Here is a 14,040-nt window from a genome sequence, read left to right as displayed (position 1 = left end):
TGGCGCTGGCACTTGGTCATGGCCTCCTGTGAGAGGGCAGCCATGTCCTGGGCCACAGACGCCGCCTGCACGGAAGGCCCCAGGCCTCGCAAACCGTTCCCCATGTCTGACACCGTCGCACCCATTGCCTCCACCGCGGACGCCACCCGTGCGGTGTCGGCCTGGGTGGCACGCATGACCGGCACCACTTCCAGCTCCTGGATGCGGGTGGACTCCTCCACCTGCGACTGCAGCCGCCACAAGCCGGCCGTCACCCTCTTCGCTTGTCTCCGGGTCGGTGGTTGCATCGGATCTATGTGTGGGTGTGGTAACACCAGGAACCCGGGATCTATCTGGGCGGCAGATGTTCGCTTGGGCTGGGCTGCCCTCCGACCGCCCGGCCCCTCTGCTGCTCCTACCTCCACCTGCTGTACCGGGACGGCTGTGTTGTGCGCACCAGTGAGTGTACCAGACGCCTCATCACTAAAGTGCCCAACCGAGGTGAGTGTTTCTGCGATGGTGGAAGGTGTTGGTGACAGCAGTGGAGTTGTGTCGTGCTCTTCGTCCCACTCTGAGTCCATGGCACTTTGGGGTGGGGGTTCGTCTCCACCCATCCACTCTGAGTCACTGTCCGGTATTTCATCTTCCTGGGTAGTGCTGTCCCGGGTAGTGCTGTCCTGGGTAGTGCTGTCCCGGGTAGGGGTGTCCCAGGTAGGGGTGTCCCGGGTAGGGGTGTCCCGGGTAGGGGTGTCCCGGGTAGGGGTGTCCCGGGTAGGGGTGTCCCGGGTAGTGGTGTCCTGGGTAGTGGTGTCCTGGGTAGTGGTGTCCTGGGTAGTGGTGTCCTGGGTAGTGGTGTCGTGGGTAGTGGTGACCTGGGTAGTGGTGACCTGGGTAGTGGTGACCTGGGTAGTGGTGTCCTGGGTAGTGGTGTCCTGGGTAGTGGTGTCCTGGTTTGGCTGTGACGGGGGCCTGCGGCTGCCCCCCTCGTCGCTGGGTGGCACACCCAGTGCCCCTCGCACACCACGTCGTCGCACCCGCACGTGACGGGGGCGTCGTCTCCCTGTTGCTCCAGGTCTCTCCGTCTCCCGAGGTCTCCAAGAGACATCCTGCGGGCGTCGCATGCCGGAGGGTCCGGGTCTCTCCGTCTCCCGTGGTGTGCGAGGGACATCCTGCGGGCGTCGCATGCCGGAGGGTCCGGGTCTCTCCGTCTCCCGTGGTGTGCGAGGGGCATCCTGCGGGCGTCGCATGCCGGAGGGTCCGGGTCTCTCCGTCTCCCGTGGTGTGCGAGGGGCATCCTGCGGGCGTCGCATGCCGGAGGGTCCGGGTCTCTCCGTCTCCCATGGTGTGCGAGGGGCATCCTGCGGGCGTCGCATGCCGGAGGGTCCGGGTCTCTCCGTCTCCCGTGGTGTGCGAGGGGCATCCTGCGGGCGTCGCATGCCGGAGGGTCCGGGTCTCTCCGTCTCCCGTGGTGTGCGAGGGGCATCCTGCGGGCGTCGCATGCCGGAGGGTCCGGGTCTCTCCGTCTCCCGTGGTGTGCGAGGGGCATCCTGCGGGCGTCGCATGCCGGAGGGTCCGGGTCTCTCCGTCTCCCGTGGTGTGCGAGGGGCATCCTGCGGGCGTCGCATGCCGGAGGGTCCGGGTCTCTCCGTCTCCCGTGGTGTGCGAGGGGCATCCTGCGGGCGTCGCATGCCGGAGGGTCCGGGTCTCTCAGTCTCCCGTGGTGTGCGAGGGGCATCCTGCGGGCGTCGCATGCCGGAGGGTCCGGGTCTCTCCGTCCCCCGTGGTGTGCGAGGGGCATCCTGCGGGCGTCGCATGCCAGAGGGTCCGGGTCTCTCCGTCTCCCGTGGTCTCCGAGGGGCATCCTGCGGGCGGTCTGCATCTGCGGGGATGGGTGCCTCGACGTTTGCTCCTGCAATACACAATGAAGCATGCATGGTTAGACACGCAGGCAGTGATCAGGTGGTATGGGGGAGGGGGGATATGGGGATGGGGGGGATATGGGGACGGGCTGTCGGTGGCTCACTTGCTAGTACGCCCCCGACCTCTGCATCAGCAACCTCCTGGTCCTCAGGTCCGCCAGCCAGTTCCAGGGCCCTTTCCTCATGTTCGGTCAGTGGCCTCTCATCAACGGGGCCTCCTCCAGTCCTCACATGCTCCCTATTGTTGTGTGCACACTTCTCCTGGGGCGGGGGGGTGGGTGGGGGTGGTGGCAGGGGTAAAAGGCAACAGTGTTAGGCAGGTCTATGAATGCACGCCATCGGTTGCGCCTGCATTGCAGAGGTTAAGGTTAGGGCTGGATTCACTTGGGGATATGGGGGATATGGGGGATGGGGGATATGGGGAGGGGGGATGAGGAGGGGGGATATGGGGGAGGGGGGATATGGGGAGGGGGGATATGGGGAGGGGGGATATGAGGGAGGGGGGATATGGGGGAGGGGGGATATGGGGGATGGGGGATATGGGGGAGGGGATATGGGGGAGGGGGGATATGGGGGAGGGGGGATATGGGGGATATAGGGAAGGGGGGATATGGGGGAGGGGGGATATGGGGAGGGGGGATATGGGGGATATGGGGAAGGGGGATATGGGGGAGGGGGGATATGGAAGATATGGGGGAGGGGGATATGGGGGATATGGGGAAGGGGGGATATGGGGGAGGGGGGATATGGGGGAGGGGGGATATGGGGGATATGGGGAAGGGGGGATATGGGGGAGGGGGGATATGGGGAGGGGGGGATATGGGGGAGGGGGGATATGGATATCGGGCGGGGGGAGGCTCACCCTGCCTGCTCTGACAAGGTTGTTCACCTTCTTGTGGCACTGGGTGCCTGTCCGTGGTGTCAGGGCCGCAGCGGTGATGGCCTCTGCCACCTCCCTCCACAGACGCCGGCTGTGGCGTGGGGCAACTCTGCGGCCGTGCCCGGGATACAGGGCCTCCCTCCTCTGCTCCACTGCGGCCAGGAGCACCTCCACATCCCGTGACTGGAACCTCGGGGCTGAGCGGCGGCCAGCCAGCCAGTCGGGTGTTCCGGTCGGTTGTTCCGGTCGGGTGCGGGGGAGCAGCGCGTCCTTATGAGCCGTCACAGCGTGTTTGATCGGCGCAAGCGCCGATCGGCGCAAGCGCAGGTCCCGTCACGTCGCTGCTAGCCCATTTTGGGCCGGAGACTTTTGAACCATTTTTCCGGCGTGACGCAAGTCGGATTTGCGCCGTTTTTTGCGCCGATCGGCGGACTTTGCGCCGATAGCGGAGAATTTCGCCCCAGATTATTCCTACCTAGATGATTATAAATCTTGTCTCTTATAATCCCCTCCAAGACTTTACCCACTACAGACGTGAGGCTCACTGGTCTATAGTTGCCGGGGTTGTCTCTGCTCCCCTTTTTGAACAAAGGGACCACATTTGCTATCCTCCAGTCCTCTGGCACTATTCCTGTAGCCAATGATGACATAAAAATCAAAGCCAAAGGTCCAGCAATCTCTTCCCTGGCCTCCCAGAGAATCCTAGGATAAATCCCATCAGGCCCCGGGGACTTATCTATTTTCAGCCTGTCCAGAATTGCCAACACCTCTTCCCTACGTACCTCAATGCCATCTATTCTAATAGCCTGGGTCTCAACATTCTCCTCCACAACATTATCTTTTTCCTGAGTGAATACTGACGAAAAATATTCATTTAGTATCTCGCCTATCTCTTCAGACTCCACACACAACTTCCCATCCCTGTCCTTGACTGGTCCTACTCTTACCCTAGTCATTCGCTTTTTCATGACATACCTATAGAAAGCTTTTGGGTTTTCCTTGATCCTACCTGCCAAATACTTCTCATGTCCCCTCCTGTCTCGTCTTAGCTCTCTCTTTAGATCCTTCCTCGCTACCATGTAACTATCCATCGCCCCAACTGAAACTTCACACCTCATCTTCACATAGGCCTCCTTCTTCCTCTTAACAAGAGATTCCACTTCTTTGGTAAACCACGGTTCCCTCGCTCCTAAGCCTTCCCCCCTGCCTGACCGGTACGTACTTATCAAGAACACGTAGTAGCTAATCCTTGAACAAGCTCCACTTATCCAGTGTTGCAGCCTACTTCTCCAGCCTATCCCCCCCAAGTCACGTCTAATGGCATCATAATTGCCCTTCCCCCAGCTATAACTCTTGCCCTGCGGTGTATACTTATCCCTTTCCATCACTAACGTAAACGTCACCGAATTGTGGTCACTGTCCCCAAAGTGCTCTCCTACCTCCAAATCCAACACCTGGCCAGTTTCATTACCCAAAACCAAATCCAACGTGGCCTCGCCTCTTGTTGGCCTGTCAACATATTGTGTCAGGAAACCCTCCTGCACACACTGTACAAAAAACGACCCATCTAATGTATTCGAACTATATCTTTTCCAGTCAATATTTGGAAATTTAAAGTCTCCCATAATAACTACCCTGTTACTTTCGCTCTTATCCAGGATCATCCTCGCCATCCTTTCCTCTACATCCCTAGAACTATTTGGAGGCCTATAGAAAACTCCCAACAGGGTGACCTCTCCTTTCCTGTTTCTAACCTCAGCCCATACTACCTTGGAAGATGAGTCCCCATCTAGCATCCTCTCCGCCACCGTAATACTGCTCTTGACTAGCAGCGCCACACCTCCCCCTCTTTTGCCTCCTTCTCTGAGCTTACTAAAACACCTAAACCCCGGAACCTGCAACATCCATTCCTGTCCCTGCTCTATCCATGTCTCCGAAATGGCCACAACATCGAAGTCCCAGGTACCAACCCATGCTGCCAGTTCCCCTACCTTATTTCGTATACTCCTGGCATTGAAGTAGACACACTTCAAACCACCTACCTGAACACTGGCCCCCTCCTGCGACGTAAAATCTGTGCTCCTGACCTCTATACTCTCATTCTCCCGGACCCTAAAACTACAATCCAGGTTCCCATGCCCCTGCTGCATTAGTTTAAACCCCCCCAGAGAGCACTAACAAATCTCCCCCCCAGGATATTTGTGCCCCTCAGGTTCAGATGTAGACCATCCTGTTGGTAGAGGTCCCACCTTCCCCAGAAAGAGCCCCAGTTATCCAGAAATCTGAATTCCTCCCGCCTGCACCATCCCTGTAGCCACGTGTTTAATTGCTCTCTCTCCCTATTCCTCATCTCATTATCACGTGGCACGGGCAACAACCCAGAGATGATAACTCTGTTTGTTCTAGTTCTGAGCTTCCATCCTAGCTCCCTGAAAGCCTGCCTGACATCCTTGTCCCCTTTCCTACCTATGTTGTTAGTGCCAATGTGGACCACGACTTGGGGCTGCTCCCCCTCCCCCTTAAGGACCCGGAAAACACGATCTGAGACATCACGTACCCTTGCACCTGGGAGGCAACATACCAAACGTGAGTCTCTCACGCTCCCACAAAATCTCCTATCTGTGCCCCTGACTATCGAGTCCCTAATTACTAATGCTCTGCTCCTCTCCCCCCTTCCCTTCTGAGCAACAGGGACAGACTCCGTGCCAGAGGCCCATACCCCATGGCTTACCCCTGGTAAGTCCCCCCCCCCACAAGTATCCAAAGCGGTATACTTGTTACTCAGGGGAACGACCGCAGGGGATCCCTGCACTGACTGCTTCTTCCTAGTCCCTCTTACAGTTACCCATCTATCTCCAATCTTTGGTGTAACTAATTCCCTGAAGCTGCTATCTATGACCCCCTCTGCCTCCCGAATGATCCGAAGTTCTTCCAACTCCAGCTCCAGTTCCCTAACTCGGTCTTGGAGGAGCTGGTGATGGCAGCACTTCCTGCAGGTAAAATCAGCAGGGACACTAACGGCATCCCTCACCTCAAACATCCTGCAGGAGGAACATTGCACTCTCTTCCCTGCCATCGCTCTAACTTTCAACCAAGATCTGGCTAACAACTACATTTTTTTTTAAAATAATAATAATCATACAATATGGTACTTACCTCACACCAATTGGTTTTATTATTAGGTAAGAGGAGGAGGGCGGGTGGGAGACACTACACGTGTAGTGTCTCGGGTTTCCTCTTCACCAGAATTTATTGGTGAGGGACTTCCCAGAAGTCCGCGGGTCGAACTTCCTGTTCCCGCCTTAAAAAATATAAAAAAATTTTAAAATACAACATCAGCAAAGAGGAACAGAAACGGGACCAGGTAAGTGTTTACTTAAATACTCACCCAGCAACAGCCCCCGCACTCCTCTCCCGCTGAAACTCCAAGAGATGCTCCTGTAAGGTAAGTTAATTTAAACTTCAATACTCACCCAGCAGCAGCCCCCGCACTCCGCTCCCGCTGAAACTCCAAGAGATGCTCCTGTAAGGTAAGTTAATTTAAACTTCAATACTCACCCAGCAGCAGCCTCCGCTCCCGCTGAAACTCCAAGAGATGCTCCTGTAAGGTAAGTTAATTTAAACTTCAATACTCGCATAAAATCTACAACAGAGAAACAGGCCATTTAGCCCAACATCAGCATGCACAAATTGCCTTTGTGATCAGGGTTGATTCAGGTCCACCTTGTCTTTTGTGAGCTGCTAAAGTGAGTCTACAGATATCCAGCATGTTATAACTCCAATCAGAGGGTGTCCCCAATCCCCATTGACTCCAGTTTTGCTGGGGCTCCTTGATGCCAAAGACAGTCAAATGCTGCTTTTATGTCAAGGGCAGTCACTCTCTCCTCACCTCTGGGGTTCAGCTCTTTTGTCCATGTTTGAACCAAGACTGTAATGAAGTCAGGAGCTGAGTGATGCTGGCGGAACATAAACTGAGCGTCCGTGAGCAGGTTATTGCTGAGTAAGTGCTGCTTGATAGCACCCTTCCATCACTTTACTGATGATTGACAGTTGACTGATGGAGCGGTAATTGGCCAGTTTGGTTTTGTTCTTTTTCTTGTGTACAAATTGCCTTTGTGATTGGGGTTGATTCAGCTCCACCTTGTCTTTTGTGAACTGCTAACGTGAGTCTACAGATACCCAGCATGGTATAACTCCAATCAGAGGGTGTCCCCCAATCCCCATTGACTCCAGTTTTGCTAGGGCTCCTTGATGCCAAACGCAGTCAAATGCTGCCTTAATGTCAAGGGCAGTCACTCTCTCCTCATCTCTGGGGTGGCAGCTATCGGGCAATTTTTCACATTGCCTGGTAGATGCCAGTGTTGTAGCTGTATTTGGAACAACTTGTCTAAGAGACACGGCAGGTTCTGGAGTACAGTTCAGTACTGTGATGCTGGGAACCTCTGGAGGAGACCGAGACTGTGGACTGGTCCATATTCAAGGCTGCGGCAGCTAACCTGGACGAGTACGCAACCACCGTCACAGACTTTATCAGTAAGTGTGTCGAGGACTGTGTACCGAAGAAGACAATACGGGTGATCCCCAATTGGAAACCCTGGCTCAACCAAAAGGTTCACTCCCTGCTGAAGTTCCTGACAGAGGCGTTCAAGTCTGACGACCCTGACCTATATAAGAAATCCAGGTACGACGTACAGAAAGCCATCAGGGATGCAAAAAGACAATACCGCATCAAACTAGAGTCTCAGGCCAATGGCACTAACCCACAACGACTATAGCAGGGCCTACATAAGATCACAGGCTATAAAGCAAGACCAGGCGGAATATCTGGGGCTGGAGCATCCCTACCCGATGATCTGAACATGTTCTATGCCCGCTTTGAGCAGTCAGCCAATGTATCAGTGCCACCCGCCCCAACAGCCCTGGACACACCCATACTCACTATTACAGCCTCAGAGGTAAGAGCTGCCTTCTTGAAAGTGAATCTGCGGAAAGCGACGGGTCCCGACGGAGTTCCTGGGCGAGCACTCAGAGCCTGCGCAGAGCAGCTGGCGAGTGTATTCGGAGATATCTTCACCACCTCTCCTCCGCTCTGAGGACCCCACCTCCTTCAAGAAGGCCACCATAATACCAGTACTAAAGAAGAACAAGGTGTGGAGATGCCGGTGTTGGACTGGGGTGAGCACAGTAAGAAGTCTTACAACACCAGGTTAAAGTCTAACAGGTTTGTTTCAAACGCTAGCTTTCGGAGCACTGCTCCTTCCTCAGGTGAATGAAGAGGTATGTTCCAGAAAAATATATATAGACAAATTCAAAGATGCTCGCATTCTAAGCATTGTCTTGCATCTTTGAATTTGTCTATATATATTTTGTTCCTCTAATATATATTACAGTGACACGAAGTATACTCTTTACAGATAACTTCTGTTTGAATGTTAACTCTCAAAGTACTGTTTCTACAGTTGGAATCAATGGGGGAAAAGACTAAGCACAGTACCTCTGCTATGGATATTGCAACCTGCTTCACCAAAATCAAACATACTTGGACAGAACTGAGTTGGCCAGAGCCTGAGGAAGCTTTTGTCATTATGGTCAAGCTAACTGAGGTGAGTCTGAGTTGTTCTGGATCAGCCGATAAAATCCATTATATGCACATTATTCTCATTGGTGGGTTTTCCATTACATGGCTTCCTCTGTTCCTCCCTCTGCCCATTAGAAAGATCTTGCTGTTGACAATATATGAGACAAGAACAAAGAAATGTACAGCACGGGAACAGGCCCTTCGGCCCTCCAAGCCCGTGCCGACCATGCTGCGCGACTAAACTACAATCTTCTACACTTCCTAGGTCCGTATCCCTCTATTCCCATCCTATTCATGTATTTGTCAAGATGCCCCTTAAATATCACGATCGTCCCTGCTTCCACCACCTCCTCCGGTAGCGAGTTCCAGGCACCCACTACCCTCTGCGTAAAAAACTTGCCTCGTACATCTACTCTAAACCTTGCCCCTCTCACCTTAAACCTATGCCCCCTAGTAATTGACCCCTCTACCCCGGGGAAAAGCCTCTGACTATCCACTCTGTCTATGCCCCTCATAATTTTGTAGACCTCTATCAGGTCGCCCCTCAACCTCCTTCGTTCCAGTGAGAACAAACCGAGTTTATTCAACCGCTCCTCATAGCTAATGCCCTCCATACCAGGCAACATTCTGGTAAATCTCTTCTCCACATCCTTCTGGTAGTGTGGCGACCAGAATTGAACACTATACTCCAAATGTGGCCTAACTAAGGTTCTATACAGCTGCAACATGACTTGCCAATTCTTATACTCAATGCCTCGGCCAATGAAGGCAAGCATGCCGTATGCCTTCTTGACTACCTTACCACCTGTGTTGCCCCTTTCAGTGATCTGTGGACATGTACTCCTAGATCTCTTTGACTTTCAATACTCTTGAGGGTTCTACCATTCACTGTATATTCTCTGCCTGCATTAGACCTTCCAAAATGCATTACCTCACATTTGTCTGGATTAAACTCCATCTGCCATCTCTCCGCCCAAGTCTCCAAACAATCTAAATCCTGCTGTATCCTCTGACAGTCCTCATCGCTATCCGCAATTCCACCAACCTTTGTGTCGTCTGCAAACTTACTAATCAGACCAGTTACATTTTCCTCCAAATCATTTATATATACTACAAACAGCAAAGGTCCCACCACTGATCCCTGTGGAACACCACTGGTCACAGCCCTCAAATTAGAAAAGCATCCTTCCATTGCTACTCTCTGCCTTCTATGACCTAGCCAGTTCTGTATCCACCTTGCCAGCACACCCCTGATCCCGTGTGACTTCACCTTTTGTACTAGTCTACCATGAGGGACCTTGTCAAAGGCCTTACTGAAGTCCATATAGACAACATCCACTGCCCTACCTGCATCAATCATCTTAGTGACCTCCTCGAAAAACTCTATCAAGTTAGTGAGACATGACCTCCCCTTCACAAAACCATGCTGCCTCTCACTAATACGTCCATTTGCTTCCAAATGGGAGTAGATCCTGTCTCGAAGAATTCTCTCCAGTAATTTCCCTACCACTGAAGTAAGGCTCAGCGGCCTGTAGTTCCCTGGATTATCCTTGCTACCCTTCTTAAACAGAGGAACAACATTGGCTATTCTCCAGTCCTCCGGGACATCACCTGAGGACAGTGAGGATCCAAAGATTTCTGTCAAGGACTCAGCAATTTCCTCTCCAGCCTCCTTCAGTATTCTGGGGTAGATCCCATCAGGCCCTGGGGACTTATCTACCTTAATATTTTTTAAGACACCCAACACCTCGTCGTTTTGGATCTCAATGTGACCCAGGCTATCTACACATCCTTCTCCAGACTCAACATCTACCAATTTCTTCTCTTTGGTGAATACTGATGCAAAGTATTCATTTAGTACCTCGCCCAATTCCTCTGGCTCCACACACAGATTCCCTTGCCTATCCTTCAGTGGGCCAACCCTTTCCCTGGCTACCCTCTTGCTTTTTATGTATGTGTAAAAAGCCTTGGGATTTTCCTTAACCCTATTTGCCAATGACTTTTCGTGACCCCTTCTAGCCCTCCTGACTCCTTGCTTAAGTTCCTTCCTACTTTCCTTATATTCCACACAGGCTTCGCCTGTTCCCAGCCTTTTAGCCCTGACAAATGCCTCCTTTTTCTTTTTGACAAGGCCTACAATATCTCTCGTTATCCAAGGTTCCAGAAAATTGCCGTATTTATCCTTCTTCCTCACAGGAACATGCCGGTCCTGAATTCCTTTCAACTGACACTTGAAAGCCTCCCACATGTCAGATGTTGATTTGCCCTCAAACATCCACCCCCAATCTATGTTCTTCAGTTCCCGCCTATTATTGTTATAATTAGCATTCCCCCAATTTAGTACATTCATCCTAGGACCACTCTTATCCTTGTCCACCAGCACTTTAAAACTTACTGAATTGTGGTCACTGTTCCCGAAATGCTCCCCTACTGAAACATCTACCACCTGGCCGGGCTCATTCCCCAATACCAGGTCCAGTACCGCCCCTTCCCTAGTTGGACTGTCCACATATTGTTTTAAGAAGCCCTCCTGGATGCTCCTTACAAACTGCACCCCATCTAAGCCCCTGGCACTAAGTGAGTCCCAGTCAATATTGGGGAAGTTGAAGTCTCCCATCACCACAACCCTGTTGTTTTTACTCTTTTCCAAAATCTGTCTACCTATCTGCTCCTCTATCTCCCGCTGGCTGTTTGGAGGCCTGTAGTAAACCCCCAACATTGTGACTGCACCCTTCTTATTCCTGATCTCTACCCATATAGCCTCACTGCCCTCTGAGGTGTCCTCCCACAGTACAGCTGTGATATTCTCCCTAACCAGTAGCGCAACTCCGCCACCCCTTTTACATCCCCTCTATCCCGCCTGAAACATCTAAATCCTGGAACGTTTAGCTGCCAATCCTGCCCTTCCCTCAACCAGGTATCTGTAATGGCAACAACATCATAGTTCCAAGTACTAATCCAAGCTCTAAGTTCATCTGCCTTACCCGTAATACTTCTTGCATTAAAACATATGCACTTCAGGCCACCAGCCCCGCTGTGTTCAGCAACTTCTCCCTGTCTGCTCTGCCTCAGAGCCCCACTGTCCCTATTCTCTAGTTCTCCCTCAATGCTCTCACCTTCTGACCCGTGCCCACCCCCCTGCCATACTACTTTAAACCCTCCCGTGTGACACTAGCAAACCTCGCGGCCAGGATATTTATGCCTCCCCGGTTTAGATGCAACCCGTCCTTCTTATATAGGTCACACCTGCCCCGGAAGAGCTCCCAGTGTTCCAGATAACGGAAACCCTCCCTCCTACACCAGCTGTTTAGCCACGTGTTTAGCTGCTCTATCTTTCTATTTCTAGCCTCACTGGCACGTGTCACAGGGAGTAATCCCGAGATTACAACCCTAGAGGTCCTGTCTTTTAACTTTCTGCCTAGCTCCCTGAACTCCTGCTACAGGACCTCATGCCCCTTCCTGCCTATGTCGTTAGTACCAATATGTACAACGACCTCTGCCTGTTTGCCCTCCCCCTTCAGGATGCCCTCTACCCGTTCGGAGACATCCTGGACCCTGGCACCAGGGAGGCAACATACCATCCTGGAGTCTCTTTCACGTCCACAGAAGCACCTATCTGTGCCCCTGACTATAAAGTCCCCTATTACTATTGCTCTTCTGCGCTTTGACCCTCCCTTCTGAACATCAGAGCCAGCCATGGTGCCACTGCTCTGGCTGCTGCTGTTTTCCCCTGATAGGCTATCCCCCCCCCCCGACAGTATCCAAAGGGGAATACCTGTTCGAGAGGGGGACAACCACAGGGGATTCCTGCACTGACTGCCTGCCCTTTACGGTGGGCACCCATTTCTCTGCCTGCACCTTGGGTGTGACCATATTTATATAACTGCGATCTATGACGCTTTCCGCCACCTGCATGCTCCTAAGTGCATCCAATTGCTGCTCCAACCGAACCATGCGGTCTGTGAGGAGCTCCAGTTGGGTGCACTTTCTGCAGATGAAGCCACCCGGGACGCTGGAAGCCTCCCGGACCTGCCACATCTCACAGTCCGAGCACTGCACCCCTCTAACTGACATTGCGTCAATTAATTAAAATTAAAAGTTTAAAGAAATTTTTTATATATATTTTTTTTTAAAGTTACTGTTAACTATCTGTTTCCTAGCACTAGATTTCTAATATAAATGCGAAAGCTAAATATAGTACTCTCCGATCTCTGGCTTAGATACCCCTCTAAATTATAATTAAGTAATTATGTTTAATTAGTTACCAATAATTAATTTTTTTAATTTAGTGTAGATTCCCAACCAGCCACTCAGGTCACAGCTTTTCTGTTTCCCCCCGACACACACAATTTGACAAAGGTATAAAAGTAAAAATGAGTAAAAATCACTTACTTATCTTCTTACCTTCTGAGTGTCTTAGATGTTCTCAGGTTCTCTCCCTGACAGAGACTGCTCCTCCTCCTCCGAACGGCTCCCGAAACTAGGCCGCGATCTTTTAAAATCTCCGCTCTGACTCTCCGCTCCCGCGCTTTTTAAATCTCCCGCGTTTTTTAAATCTCCCGGCTCTCTCTCCTCTCGTGCTGTTTTCAATGTCCCAGCTCTCTTTCCTCCCGCGCTTTTTAAATCTCCCGCGCTTTTTAAATCTCCCGGCTTTCTCTCCTCTCGCGCTGTTTTCACTGTCCAGGCTGTCTCTCCTCCCGCGCTTTTTAAATCTCCCGCGCTGTTTTCAATGTCCCGGCTGTCTCTCCTCTCGCGCTGTTTTCAATGTCCCGGCTGTCTCTCCTCCCGCGCTGTTTTCAATGTCCCGGCTGTCTCTCCTCTCGCCCTGTTTTCACTGTCCCGGCTGTCTCTCCTCCCGCGCTGTTTTCAATGTCCCGGCTGTCTCTCCTCCCGCGCTTTTTAAATCTTCCGCGCTGTTTTCACTGTGCCGGCTGTCTCTCCTCCCGCGCTGTTTTCACTCTCCCGGCTGCCTCTCCTCTCGCGCTGTTTTCAATGTCCCGGCTCGCTCTCCTCCCGCGCTGTTTTCACTGTCTATTGGATCTTGACTCCAATTACTCCTCATGTTAACTTTTCTAATAGTTTGTCAGTTCTGCAATCCTTCTAATGGTCGACAGTCTCATTGGCTGCGCGCGTGTGTGGCTTACCTCCATATGCAATTTCCCATTGAGTACGCATGCAGGATTGCAGGATCACAACCAGCGCCCAGGAAACCCAAGTGTCAGGGTTACATACTGAGTAAGGGCAGAAGGTTTCTTTTTAGTTAGGCCGAAGGGCCTGTTCCTGTGCTTTTCCTTGTTCTTAGTCTGGTAATAGTCTCCTCACTGAGATTTTGGGGGTAGTTCAGTCAACGTTTTAAGCTCGGCTCCATGTAATTTTTATCCCCTATTTGTAGGCATTATCTCAATGTGCCAGCGGGTTTAGACTCGAAGTTCAGGTCATGGGGGAAGGAGAGTCCGGAGGGGTTTGGGGACCTGTTTGTGGAGGATAGGTTTGTCTCCCGAGGTCTAATTTAATACATTTCCAGGTTTGCAATTTGTTGTGTGCGGCGATCTCTTCATTTCCCTTAGCACCTTCACCCTCCCTCTTGAATAAGATCGTAGCCAAGTGGGGTGAGGAGCAAATTTAGGAATTTATGACCTGATCCTGTTGGTGGAGCAGGCTTCGTTGGATGAGGTGATGAGGAA

At 52.0% G+C, this 14,040-nt stretch overlaps 1 protein-coding gene across 1 annotated transcript in view; it reads left to right on the top strand.

The window, feature by feature from the left end:
- unc13d (unc-13 homolog D (C. elegans)) overlaps positions 1–14,040 on the top strand; it is a 653,595-nt gene that overhangs the window by 622,925 nt on the left and 16,630 nt on the right. Inside the window, exon 21 of the mRNA XM_072481965.1 lies at positions 8,238–8,381. Within this exon, the coding sequence (XP_072338066.1) occupies positions 8,238–8,381 (144 nt within the window). The remainder of the gene's footprint in view (positions 1–8,237; positions 8,382–14,040) is intronic.

This window comes from Scyliorhinus torazame, chromosome 18 (assembly GCF_047496885.1).
Source record: "Scyliorhinus torazame isolate Kashiwa2021f chromosome 18, sScyTor2.1, whole genome shotgun sequence".
NCBI lineage: Eukaryota > Metazoa > Chordata > Chondrichthyes > Carcharhiniformes > Scyliorhinidae > Scyliorhinus > Scyliorhinus torazame.
The sequence above is the reverse complement of the archived record's forward strand: the minus strand, read 5'-3'. Positions and strand labels throughout refer to the sequence as shown.